We start from the raw sequence: 12,500 nt of genomic DNA on the forward strand, positions 1-12,500 counted from the left end.
TGGAAGTAAACACTTGAGAGAGGATTCCTCGTCACGCAGCCTGCCTCCGAGTCTTCCTTCACAACAGGTGGCAACTCCAACCAAACAAACCCAAAACAACAACAACAACAACAACAACAACAACAACAACAGCAGCAGCAGCAGCAGCAGCAGCAGTAATACACTGTATTTATATAACAGTACAGGTCCATAAATAATTGGACAAATGCACAATAAGCTCAGGTAGCAGAGGCTCACCGGTCTGGAAGGAGATGCTGAAGCGTTCTCCATCAGTCTGAGAGAGGATTTCGGTGCTGTAGACGGTTCCTGGCATTAAATGCTGCAGTGTGCAGGTGTGTGTGTTGGTGTGTGTGTTGGTGTGTGTGCAGCTTGTTGACAAGCCATTGTGCTGCAGTACTCTGAAGAGACAGAGCCCCCCGGGGGCAGAGAAGCTCAGCGCGGCTCGGTCCGTCCCAGTCACCACTTCAGTCTGGTTTACCACACACTGGATCATGGTTGTGTGCAGCTAAGAGAACAAAGAGGGGGTTAGCACTGAGGTAAACACACCTGTTCCTGACCCCGACATTTCACTGGGTTTGGGTTATGCAATCATTTCCCTCTAAATATCTCTGAGCGTCTGAATTCTGAGCTTTTACAGAGATGCTCATTTTCTTTCTAACAAACAGAATTTAGGTCAGGCTTTATTAGGACTGATCGTTTATAGATGATTAATAAACATCAGCAGCAGCAGATCAGTGCAGCAGCAGCAGTGAAGCTTCTGGATCCACTGTGGTAAAGATCCTGAAGATGTTCTATCTGCTTTACTGACATTCAGTAGATTTACTGTTCATCTGAGGTCACCCTAACCCTAACATCAACCCACAGCCTAACCCTATCCCTGATCCTAATCCTAACCATAACCCACAGTCTAACCCTAACCCTGATCCTAACCTTAACCTTAACCCACACCCTAACCTTAATCCTAATCCTAACCTTAACCCTAACCCTGATCCTAATACTAACCCTAACCTTAACCCTAACCCTAACCCTAACCCTAACATCAACCCACAGCCTAACCCTAACCCTGATCCTAATCCTAACCCTAACATCAACCCACAGCCTAACCCTAACCCTGATCCTAATCCAAACCTTAACTCCAACCTAAAACCTAACCCTGATCCTAATCCTAATCCTAACCCTAACCTTAACCCACAGTCTAACCCTAACCCTGATCCTAACCTTAACCTTAACCCACACCCTAACCTTAATCCTAATCCTAACCCTGATCCTAATACTAACCCTAACCTTAACCCTAACCCTAATCCTAACCCTAACCTTAACCTCAACCCACAGTCTAACCCTAACCCTGATCCTAATCCTAACCTTAACCCACACCCTAACCTTAATCCTAACCCTAACCTTAACTCCAACCTAAAACCTAACCCTGATCCTAATCCTAATCCTAACCCTAACCTTAACCCACAGCCTAACCCTAACCCTGATCCTAATCCTAACCTTAACTCCAACCTAAAACCTAACCCTGATCCTAATCCTAATCCTAACCCTAACCTTTACCTTATTTGGGTATTTAGAGATGACGCACTGTGCGCTCGGGAAAACCATCTGATAAACCGGACCGGGTTTCCGGAAGCGCTGAGTGTGAGAGGAGAGCTCAGTCACAGGCTGTGTGACGGGTCCATTACTGTGCGTCAGACAGAGCGTCTGTGGGCTTCCCTGCAGTGCAGACCCCCCACCTCAGCACACAGCACAGCCTCTGCTCTAGCCTTTATTAGCAACTGCTCACAAAACACTGGTTTACTGAGGACTCCAAACCACAGTCGTGCAGGTAAATGCATGAAGCCCTGGGACTCACCTGAGGTGTGGTGGTGGGGTGTATGGTAGAGGTTACTGTTGGTGTTGTGGAGGGAGCAGTAGTAGTTGTAGTTGGAGCTGTGGTAGGGGCTGTAATCAAAGAAACAGTGGTGGTGTGTGTGGTTGTAGGAGTAGTTGCCGCTGGGTTAGTGGTTATGGTTGGAGTCATGATGGTGGAGGTGGTGCTGGGGGTGGTGAACAGGGTGGTAAAGGGAGCTGTAGGGGTGGTGTCTGCAGGTTCGGGGTGGGTGGTAGAGGGCACGGTTGTCTCAGTGTGGTGTGTGGTGATAGGAGGTGTAGGAGGTGTAGCTGGGATCTGAGGAGTGTGTCTGTCTGGATCTCCATTGGGTGGAGGAGGGAAAGCTGTCCTCGATGTCTTCATTCGTCCCCCTGCTGTTTTAGTTTGAGGGTTGAAGGCTAGGAGAGTCTGGGTGGTGGTGGGTGGCTGTGAGGTGGTGGTGGAGGCCGGAGTTTTGGGGATGGACGATTTGGTGACCGGAAGCACAGTCTGAGGGTCATTGGTAACAGGAAGAGATGCAGTTTTGGCACCATGGCTCACTCTGGGGTTATGGGTAATATCCGGCATGGTACGGAGCAGGAAATCCTGGTGTGTTGGGTGGAGGTTTGAGGAGAAGGCTGTGACATTTGTCATGACACTCCTCAGCTCGCCAGGGAGCTGTGTGACCGGGTCCACAACTGCTCCATGGCCTTCGGTGGTCATGTGACTAGTTGTGAGGAGTCCAGGCTGGACTAAGTGATCTGACTGCTCTTTATTAAGAGTGCCCAGAGTGTCCAGAGCACCTGTAGTGTCCAGAGCACCTGTAGTGCCCTGAGTGCCTGTAGTGCCCAGAGTGTCCAGAACACCTGTAGTGCCCTGAGTGCCTGTAGTGCCCTGAGTTCCTGCAGTTCCCAGAGTGCCTGTAGTGCCCAGAGTGTCCAGAACACCTGTAGTGCCCTGAGTTCCTGCAGTTCCCAGAGTGCCTGTAGTGCCCAGAGTGTCCAGAACACCTGTAGTGCCCTGAGTTCCTGTAGTTCCCAGAGTGCCTGTAGTGCCCAGAGTGTCCAGAACACCTGTAGTGCCCTGAGTTGCTGTAGTTCCCAGATTTCCTGTAGTGTCCAGTGTGTCCAGAACACCTGTAGTGCCTTGAGGGACTGTAAAGCCCAGAGTGCCCAGGGCACCTGTAGTAACCACAGTGCCCAGAGCACCTGTAGTGCCAAGAGTGCCCAGAACACTTGTTGTGCCAACAGTGCCCACAGCTCCTGTAGCACCCAGAGTGCCCAGAGCACCTTTAGTGTCTAGAGTGCCTGTACTGTTCACATTGCCTATAGTGCCTTTAGTGAACAGAGTGCCTGTAGTGGCCAGAGCATCTGAGGTGTCCACAGTGCCCAGGGTACCTGCAGTGACCATGGTTCCAATAGTGCCCAGAGTGTCTGTAGCACCAACAGTGCCCGTAGTGCCCAGTGTGTGTGAAGTGTTTACTCTGTCTGTGGTGCCAATAGTGTCTTTATTGTCCACAGCACCTGTAGTGCTGGTCCGTTTGGTCCTGGTTCTGACCATGTGTCCAGTGTGGGTCACCGTTCTGTGTCCAGTTGTAACAGGGATCCTCACTGTGGTCATCTGTGCTGTGGTCTTGCCAAGAGAAACTGTAGTTGGACCTGTTTACAGAATGAAAGCTCAGTCTGTCAGAATGCAGCATCATCATCATCACCATCACTCATCACCATCATCACCATCACTCATCATCACCATCACTCATCACATCACTATCACTCATCACCATAATCACCATCACTCATCATCACCATCACTATCACTCATCACCATCACTCATCATCACTATCACTCATCACCATAATCACCATCACTCATCACCATCACTCATCATCACCATCATCACCATCATTACCATAATCACCATCACTCATCGTCACCATCATCACCATCACTCATCACCATCACTCACCATCACTCACCATCACTCATCACCATCACTCATCATCACCATCACTCACCATCACTTATCATCACCATCACTCATCATCACCATCACTCATCATCACCATCACTATCACTCATCACCATAATCACCATCACTCATCATCACCATCACTATCACTCATCACCATAATCACCATCACTCATCATCACCATCACTATCACTCATCACCATAATCACCATCACTCATCACCATCACTCATCATCACCATCATCACCATCATTACCATAATCACCATCACTCACCATCACTCATCGTCACCATCATCACCATCACTCATCACCATCACTCACCATCACTCACCATCACTCATCACCATCACTCATCATCACCATCACTCACCATCACTTATCATCACCATCACTCATCATCACTCATCATCATCACCATCACTCATCACCATCATCACCATCACTCATCATCACCATCACTATCACTCATCACCATCATCACCATCATCACCATCACTCATCATCACCATCACTCATCATCACCATCACTCACTATAACTCATCATCATCATCACCATCACCATCACCATCACTCATCACTCATCATCACATCACCATCACCATCATTCATCTTCATCATCACCAATACTCATCATCATCATTATCATCATCAATCATCATCATCACCAATACTCATCATCATCACCATCATTACCATCACTCATCATCACCATCATCCATCATCATTATTCATCATCATCACCATCACTCATCATCACCATCATTCATCATCATTAATCATCATCATCACCATCACTCATCATCACCATCATTCATCATCATTAATCATCATCATCACCATCACTCATTATCATCGTCATTCCTATTATAACAGTTCACGCTTTATTTTGGGTCCCTTAAAGACTTTTCTCAGTCGCTCAAATAATTATTAAAATTGTTAAAACAACGAGACAAAAATTACTGCATGTGCTCTTCAGTTTTCCCCCCAAAAGTCTGTGTGTCTAACAGTGTGTGTGTGTGTATGTGTGTATGTGTGTCTAACAGTGTGTGTGTGTGTATGTGTGTGTGTGTGTGTCTAACAGTGTGTGTGTGTGTGTAGCCAGATTTGAGAGGAATAGTCTGTGGTGTTCCTGTGACGGCCTTGAACACAGAAACAGATACAGTATCAGTGTGTGAATCCCCCCTCAACCACGCCCTCAGAGGACTGACTGACAGCCTAAATGTTTCTTAAGCCCCGCCCACCAGAAGCAGAAACCAGCCTACAATGTGTGTCTAAATATGTTTATGTTAAATATGTAAATAGAGTGTTTTAAACAGAGTGTAAAAACACACACCTTCTCCTTCAAGTCATCACTCCTGTCTGCTCTGGGGTTGCCAGATATTCAGCAGCAAAACAAATATTCACTCATCAAAGGCACCCCTCCAACTCATCACCCCCTCCCGAACCTGTGTTCACTGCCCAGTTCTCAGACTGTTCTCATGATTCTGCTCAGATTACACTACAAACCACCAGTGCACACCCACCACCACCAGTCTGGTTTGTGTGTGTGTGTGTGTGTGTATGTGTGTGCACTGCAGCCTCACCTGCAGCCCAACAGAGGGATGTCAGCTCCATTCTGTCGTCCGAGCCGCTGGTGTAGGTGGTCCAGTTGGAGTGACGGGGCCCAGCCCGGACCACTACCCGTATGCCCTGCTTCTTCAGGAACATGGGCTGGTGGGCCAAGCCGAACGTGCCCCGGTCATCATAACACTTCCACATGGGGGCGCTGTTGCAGTCTCTAAGCTGCACTATCCGTGTGTGCTTGGGGAGGGCGCTGCTGAGGTCGGCCCACAGGCAGCGGGAGGACTGAGGGTGGATCAGCTTCTTGTCGAGAGTCCAGCTCCAGCGCTGAGCCGGGTCAGACAGGTCACACCTCCGGAGCAAAACCTCCCCAGCCTGCCCCGTCAGACACACACCTTTACTGGAGTGCATGATCAGGAAGCCCCCTGTAGGCACACAACAGCAGCGCAAGCAGTGAACATACAGATACATGCACATACAAAGCTGTGTGCAAAAGTTTGAGCACCCTTGACTAACAGAGCAGCAGATCATCAAACATAATCCATATTTCAGCAGAGCCAAATTCTCCGTCACTCTTTCAGAACAGAAACAACAATCAAACCATCAAAACGGTCTGTGCCAATATTTGGACACCCCACAGAGTCAGGACTCAGTAGCGCCCCCTTTGGCAAAAACTCACAGCACTTTTGTGGCTGAAAGTTCTTGGCTCGTCTTGCTGCACAGCTTGTTTAACGTCTATCCACAAATATTCTATAATGTTAAGGTCAGGGGACCATGACACGCCCTAAAGTCAGTCTTACAAGCGTATGAGCACTTCTCTCTGAGAGTTGTCTTGGTCTCCCAGATCTCATCCTGACCTCCACAGTTCCCCTGAACTGAAGATTCTCAATAACAGTCTGCGCTGTGGAAACTGCACGCTGAAAACGCTCGGCACTAACCGAGATCTGAGACAATCCACGGTCACTCACACACCCTGATGACACCAGCTCAACCCCGTCACCCTGATCACACCGGCTAGCGTAATAAACAGCGTAATAAACAGCGTACTAGAGTGTAGTACAGGGTGCAGTGTGGTGTAAGGGTACTCACGGGTGGTGGCACAGGGCAGCAGGAGGAGCAGAGCGTACAGCAGTGTGTTCATGCTGGCGGCGGGCGGCTCTCTGTGAGCTGGACGAGTCTGAGAGGACAGAAGGAAACAAGGCAGGAAAACAGCTCACAGCAGCACTTCCCTCCATTCTCCTTCCACACACACACACACACACACACACAAACACACGCTTGAATCAGTATAGACCTGCACTAAGTTTGTACAGATTCAGCAGACTGTGACTGTTACAGCGCCCCCCACAGTCTGAGACAGTTAACCCCGCCCGTGGTTGTAGCTGCAGTGTTCACTCTGAAGTATTAGAATCACCAAGCGTCTGAACCATCGCTTTAACTCCCACCCCCACCCCCACCCCCGGTCTCTGTGCGTGTGAATGTGTCTCTGGGGACCTTCTGGACCTGTCTGAGTTTTCAGTAATCTGTCTGTAGGTTCTCCGCCCTGTTCCTGCCATCCTGCACTGCTGGACACTCTCCTGTCTGACCTTTCCCCACCGCCCTTCCCTGCTCCACACTCGGCCTTGGCCAGAAACAAGAACGGTCAGATGGAGAACAGTGTCTGAGAGTGTCTGTCCACTTCAGTCCAGTTTTACAGCACCACACTGACCCTCCCACAGTCCAGGACAGGGGAACTGAGGGCAGCGGGGAACTCTCAGGGCGTTCCATCATTCAGAAGACCTGGAGTTTAAAATCTGCAAACAAATGAAATGTTTTGGTGGAGTTGGTGGCTTTATTGAGGTTGGTGGAATTGTTGGAGTTAGTAAAGTTGGTGTTGGTGGAGTTAGTAAGGTTGTTGGTGGAGTTGGTGCCGTTAGTAAGGTTGGTGTTGGTGGAGTTGATGCTGTTAGTAAGGATGTTGTTGGTGGTGTTAGTAAAGTTTGTATTGGTGGAGTTGGTGTTTGTAAGGTTGGTGTGGGTGGAGTTGGAGGTGTTAGTAAGGATGGTGTTGGTGGTGTTGGTGCTGTTAGTATGGTTGGTGTTCTTGGTGGAGTTGGTGTTTGTAAGGTTGGTGTGGGTGGAGTTGGAGGTGTTAGTAAGGATGGTGTTGGTGGTGTTGGTGCTGTTAGTATGGTTGGTGTTCTTGGTGGAGTTGGTGTTTGTAAGGTTGGTGTGGGTGGAGTTGGAGGTGTTAGTAAGGATGGTGTTGGTGGTGTTAGTAAAGTTTGTATTGGTGGAGTTGGTGGAGTTGGTGTTTGTAAGGTTGGTGTGGGTGGAGTTGGAGGTGTTAGTAAGGATGGTGTTGGTGGTGTTGGTGCTGTTAGTATGGTTGGTGTTCTTGGTGGAGTTGGTGTTTGTAAGGTTGGTGTGGGTGGAGTTGGAGGTGTTAGTAAGGATGGTGTTGGTGGTGTTGGTGCTGTTAGTATGGTTGGTGTTCTTGGTGGAGTTGGTGTTTGTAAGGTTGGTGTGGGTGGAGTTGGAGGTGTTAGTAAGGATGGTGTTGGTGGTGTTGGTGCTGTTAGTATGGTTGGTGTTCTTGGTGGAGTTGGTGTTTGTAAGGTTGGTGTGGGTGGTTCTAAGACAGCCTGTGACAAGGAAGGTGATCAGGAAGTGGTCACCAGAGGCTGAGGAGGCTCTGCAGGTCTGTTTTGAGACCACAGACTGGGAGGTGCTGTGTGAATCAGCTGGTGAGGACACTGATAGGACAGGTTGCATCACGGACTACATCAACTTCTGCACTGACACTATTGTTCCAGTCAGGAGGGTGCGTTGCTTTCCTAACAACAAGCCTTGGATCACCAAGGACTTGAAGGACCTTCTAAACAAGAAGAGACACGCTTTCCAATCAAAAGACAAGGAACAACTGAGGAGTGTGCAGAAGGAGCTGAAGGTGAGACTGAGAGAGAGCAAGGAAGCCTACAGGAGAAAACTGGAGGGTAGGCTCCAGCAAAACAATTCAAAGGAGGTGTGGACTGGGATGAGGCAGATCACTGGCTTCAAAGGGAAGCAGCAGACTGTTGGGGGCAGTTTGGACAAAGCCAACGAGCTGAATGTGTTCTTTAACCGATTCAGCATGACACCCTCCCCCTCCACCAGCAGCGGCGGCGTCTCCCCCACCCACTCACCATCACCACCGCCTCTCCTTGCTCACTCACGTCTACCCCTCTCACCCCACAAACACAAACACTGTCTGAGGAATCACAGCAATCACCCACCCACTTAGAAGTGACAACTGGCCAGGTGAAGAGACAGCTGGAGAAGCTGAAACTGGGAAATGCTTCAGGACCTGATGGGATCAGCACAAGGGTACTGAAGGTCTGTGCTACCCAGTTATGTGGGATCCTACAGCACCTCTTCAACCTGAGCCTTAAACAGGAGAAGGTGCCAGTGCTGTGGAAAACATCATGCATGGTTCCTGTTCCAAAGAAGTCTACCACCTCCTCCTTGAACGACTATAGACCTGTGGCCCTCACATCACACGTCATGAAGGTCCTGGAAAGGATTATGTTGACACACCTCAGTCCTCAGGTCAGCCCTTTCCTGGACCCCCTCCAGTTCGCTTACCAGCAGCAGGTCTGAGTGGATGATGCGGTCATCTATTTACTGCAGAAGGTGCACGCCCATCTGGACCACAACAACTCCTCAGTGAGAATCACTTTCTTTGATTTCTCAAGTGCATTCAACACCATCCAACCTCTGATGCTGGGGGGAAAGATGGACAGGTCCACTGTTGCCAGGATCATGGACTACCTGTCTGACAGACCCCAGTATGTGCAGCTGGGATCCAACCGGTCTGAGTGCTTAGTCAGCAGCATTGGAGCACCACAGGGAACTGTTCTCTCTCCCTTCCTCTTTACCCTGTACACCACTGACTTCCAGTACAGGTCAGAACTCTGCCACCTTCAGGAATTCTCTGATGACTCTGTGGTAGTCGGATGCATCAGGGATGATGAGGATGGAGAATACAGGGACCTGGTTAACAGCTTTGTCGTGTGGAGTGAGAGGAATCACCTGATTCTCAATGTGGCCAAGACCAAGGAAATGGTGGTGGACTTCAGGAGGAAGAGGACCATGACCGGTCCCATTACCATCACGGGTCAGGATGTGGAGCGGGTAGACACCTATAAATACCTGGGTGTCCTCCTGGACAGCAAACTGGACTGGAAGGCCAACACAGAGGCTGTGTACAGGAAGGGGATGAGCAGACTCTACTTTCTGAGGAAGCTCAGGTCCTTTAATGTGTGCAGCAATATGCTGGAGACCTTCTACCAGTCTGTTGTGGCTAGTGCTGTCTTTTTTGCTGCAATCTGCTGGGGAGGCAGCATCAGGAGTGGAGATGCCAGAAAGCTCAACAAACTGATCAGGAAAGCTGGATCAGTCCTGGGCTGCTCTCTGGAAGGCTTTGAGGTGGTTGTAGAAAGGAGGACTCTGAGCAAACTCACTGCCATTCAGGAGAACACTGCCCACCCTCTCCATGATCTACTGGTCAAGCAGCGGAGCACTTTCAGTAACAGGCTCCTTCAGCTCCGCAGCAGTAAGGAACGGTACAGGAGATCGTTTCTCCCAACAGCGATCTCGCTGTACAACGCCTCGTCACTGTGCCGGGACATTATTGTGCACTGAGTGTACTAATAGAACAGTCCCGCTGTTTCTCAATCGGACACTATTCTGTTCATCAGTATGTCCTGCCACACAGCTCTGTCATCTGCACTGCCACTTTAAAACTCTATTGTTTATCACTGATACTGTACTGATACCCCAGCATGCCTTACATCACTACATTATATTAATGACTTTCCCAGTGGGACAAATAAAGTGATCTATCTATCTATCTAGTTAGGTTCGTATTGGTGAAGTTGGACGTGTTAGTAAGGATGGTGTTGGTGGAGTTGTGGAATTAAAGCCCCCGCTGACCCCACCTGAGTGGAGCTCAGAGGAAAACACACCCAGCACAGGAAACCTGCAGGATAACCCTCTGAACACAGGCTGACTCTCTCTCTCCCTCACACACACACACGAACCATGACCAACATCTGTGTTTATTGATTGAACAGAGACGTGATCTTCAGTCAGTTTGTAGATGTTATAAAGGGTTAATAACGGCCTCATAGACGAGTGAGTGTTATTACAGCATTAATAACAGCAGTGTTACAGCGAGTGTAAATATGGAAGGTGAAGTAGTGACGCTTGCTCTGAGCCAATCAGACGCCTTACTTCCCAGCACAGACTTCCACTCAGACATCAGGCAGCGTCTTCATCACCAGCATGTATCCCTCCACCATTTTAATGATCTGGTTCTAAAAGCAGGTTCTAGAGCCGAGCTCTTCTCAGAACTCTGGTAGAACAGTGTCTCAGGCATCAGGCAGCGTCTTCATCACCATTAGGTGAAGAACTTTCTGTGAGGAGCTTTTATTAGAGCTTCAGACGTCTGCTTCCCTTCACCTCCACTGTAGAACTCCAGCTCTGACTGGGGGAGATTATCTAGAACCTCCACTGTAGAACCACAGCTCTGACTGGGGGAGATTATCTAGAACCTCCACTGTAGAACTCCAGCTCTGACTGGGGGGGGCTTATCTAGAACCTCCACTATAGAACTCCAGCTCTGACTGGGGAGCTTATCTAGAACCTCCACTGTAGAACCCCAGCTCTGACTGGAGGAGCTTATCTAGAACCTCCACTGTAGAACCACAGCTCTGACTGGAGGAGCTTATCTAGAACCTCCACTGTAGAACCACAGCTCTGACTGAGGAAGCTTATCTAGAACCGAGTATTTCACACCAAACCCCCCCCCAAACCCCTCAACCGCCCTCTGAGTCTGTTCCATGAAAACATGGTGGAGTTGCACTTTATTCTATTTGTTGGTTTCTGTCCTTTTTAATGTTAATTAAACTGAACCAGGTTCTGCTGAGGAGGCTGTGGGCTTCAGACGGGGGCAGTACCTGCAGGTTCTGTAACCCACTTTGACCATAAATGCTAGATACGGATTCTGGGTTCTATCCTCCCCATTAACACTAGAGGGCAGCAAAACCCAATGTTTACAATCAGTAATTATCATCAATAATAACTGATAAAGAGTGAACAATAATCAGCTGCAAGAGTGTGAAGACCAGTGGGTTTGGATTGATGGTACCTGCGTCTCCCTCTCACTCACACACACACACACAAAAACACAGCAGCAGATATTTCTTTACAAAATAATTTAATAGAAACATTTTCAGTTAGAAAATAAAACAGTTCATTTCGCTCCTCAATACTTTCATTTCTGATATTTTTGACAAAAAAAAAATAGAAAGAACCCCCCCAAACCCCCCCAAACCCCCCCCAAAAAATAACTATTTCACAGGTGACTTCTGAACTCCAGCAGCCCACCGGCGCCCGGCAGTCTGTGTCAGTCTTCAGAACCATGCTGGACACTGATGGGGACAGTACAATACTTCTGGCAGCCATTTGTATCCATGGCAACAAAATTTCACTTTTAAGCCCTTAAAAAAACAAGCTCTGAAATGAAGAGTCAGTCTGATCCGTCGCACAACTACGGCGAGAGAGAGACGTAAAGCAAACGTCTACGGGAGGGAAGTCATCCTTAAAAACACTGTCAATATCATTACGGCCCAGTCCGCTCGGCGTGACCCCCACCCCTGCCCCCGGACCTCCAGACCGAGCAGAGAACATAAAACCAAACTTTAAAAAGAAAAAAAATGAACACAGACAGACGGGACAGAGAGCGAAAGCAAGGAGTGAAAGAGCAGCAGCTTTAGAGCAGCTCCATACTTACGTAGAGGACGGCGGCACGGTGGAAACAGCGCCCCACGGTGGCCGAGCCGGAGTTCATAATCTTCACTCCCCTTTAGAGCCCCCGTAGACACCCTCAGGACCCCCTGCACTACCCTACTGCAGCTGAGTGGTAGGACAGGGGGTGGAGAGGGTGGAGCTGAGGGAGTGTGTGGTTTGGGGGGGGGGGTGTTCAGGGTACAGGGTGTGTGTGTGTGTGTGTGTGTGTGTGTGTGTGGGAGGGGGGGTGGGAGGGTTGTGTGTCTGCACACTGAAGGGCCTCACTGGTCCACCTGAGCATCTGAGGC

General features: G+C 49.2%; 2 protein-coding genes across 3 annotated transcripts in view; both read right to left on the bottom strand.

The window, feature by feature from the left end:
- Window positions 1-6,584, bottom strand: part of LOC140541508 (receptor-type tyrosine-protein phosphatase beta-like) — a 47,446-nt gene extending 40,862 nt beyond the window's left edge. The window contains exons 1-4 of the mRNA XM_072664174.1: window positions 6,472-6,584; window positions 5,406-5,807; window positions 1,853-3,507; window positions 238-505 (exon numbers count right to left, since the gene is read on the bottom strand). Coding sequence (XP_072520275.1) covers window positions 238-505; window positions 1,853-3,507; window positions 5,406-5,807; window positions 6,472-6,523 — 2,377 coding nt within the window. The 5' untranslated portion in view covers window positions 6,524-6,584. The remainder of the gene's footprint in view (window positions 1-237; window positions 506-1,852; window positions 3,508-5,405; window positions 5,808-6,471) is intronic.
- A 5,158-nt stretch (window positions 6,585-11,742) lies between these two features.
- The window catches only part of LOC140540893 (zinc finger C3H1 domain-containing protein), a 28,110-nt gene continuing 27,352 nt past the window's right edge, over window positions 11,743-12,500 (bottom strand). For both annotated transcript variants that reach the window (XM_072663348.1, XM_072663347.1), the window contains exon 36: window positions 11,743-12,500. This exon is cut by the window's right edge and continues 111 nt beyond it. In XM_072663348.1, the coding sequence (XP_072519449.1) occupies window positions 12,474-12,500 (27 nt within the window). In that variant the 3' untranslated portion in view covers window positions 11,743-12,473.

Source organism: Salminus brasiliensis, chromosome 19, assembly GCF_030463535.1.
Source record: "Salminus brasiliensis chromosome 19, fSalBra1.hap2, whole genome shotgun sequence".
NCBI lineage: Eukaryota > Metazoa > Chordata > Actinopteri > Characiformes > Bryconidae > Salminus > Salminus brasiliensis.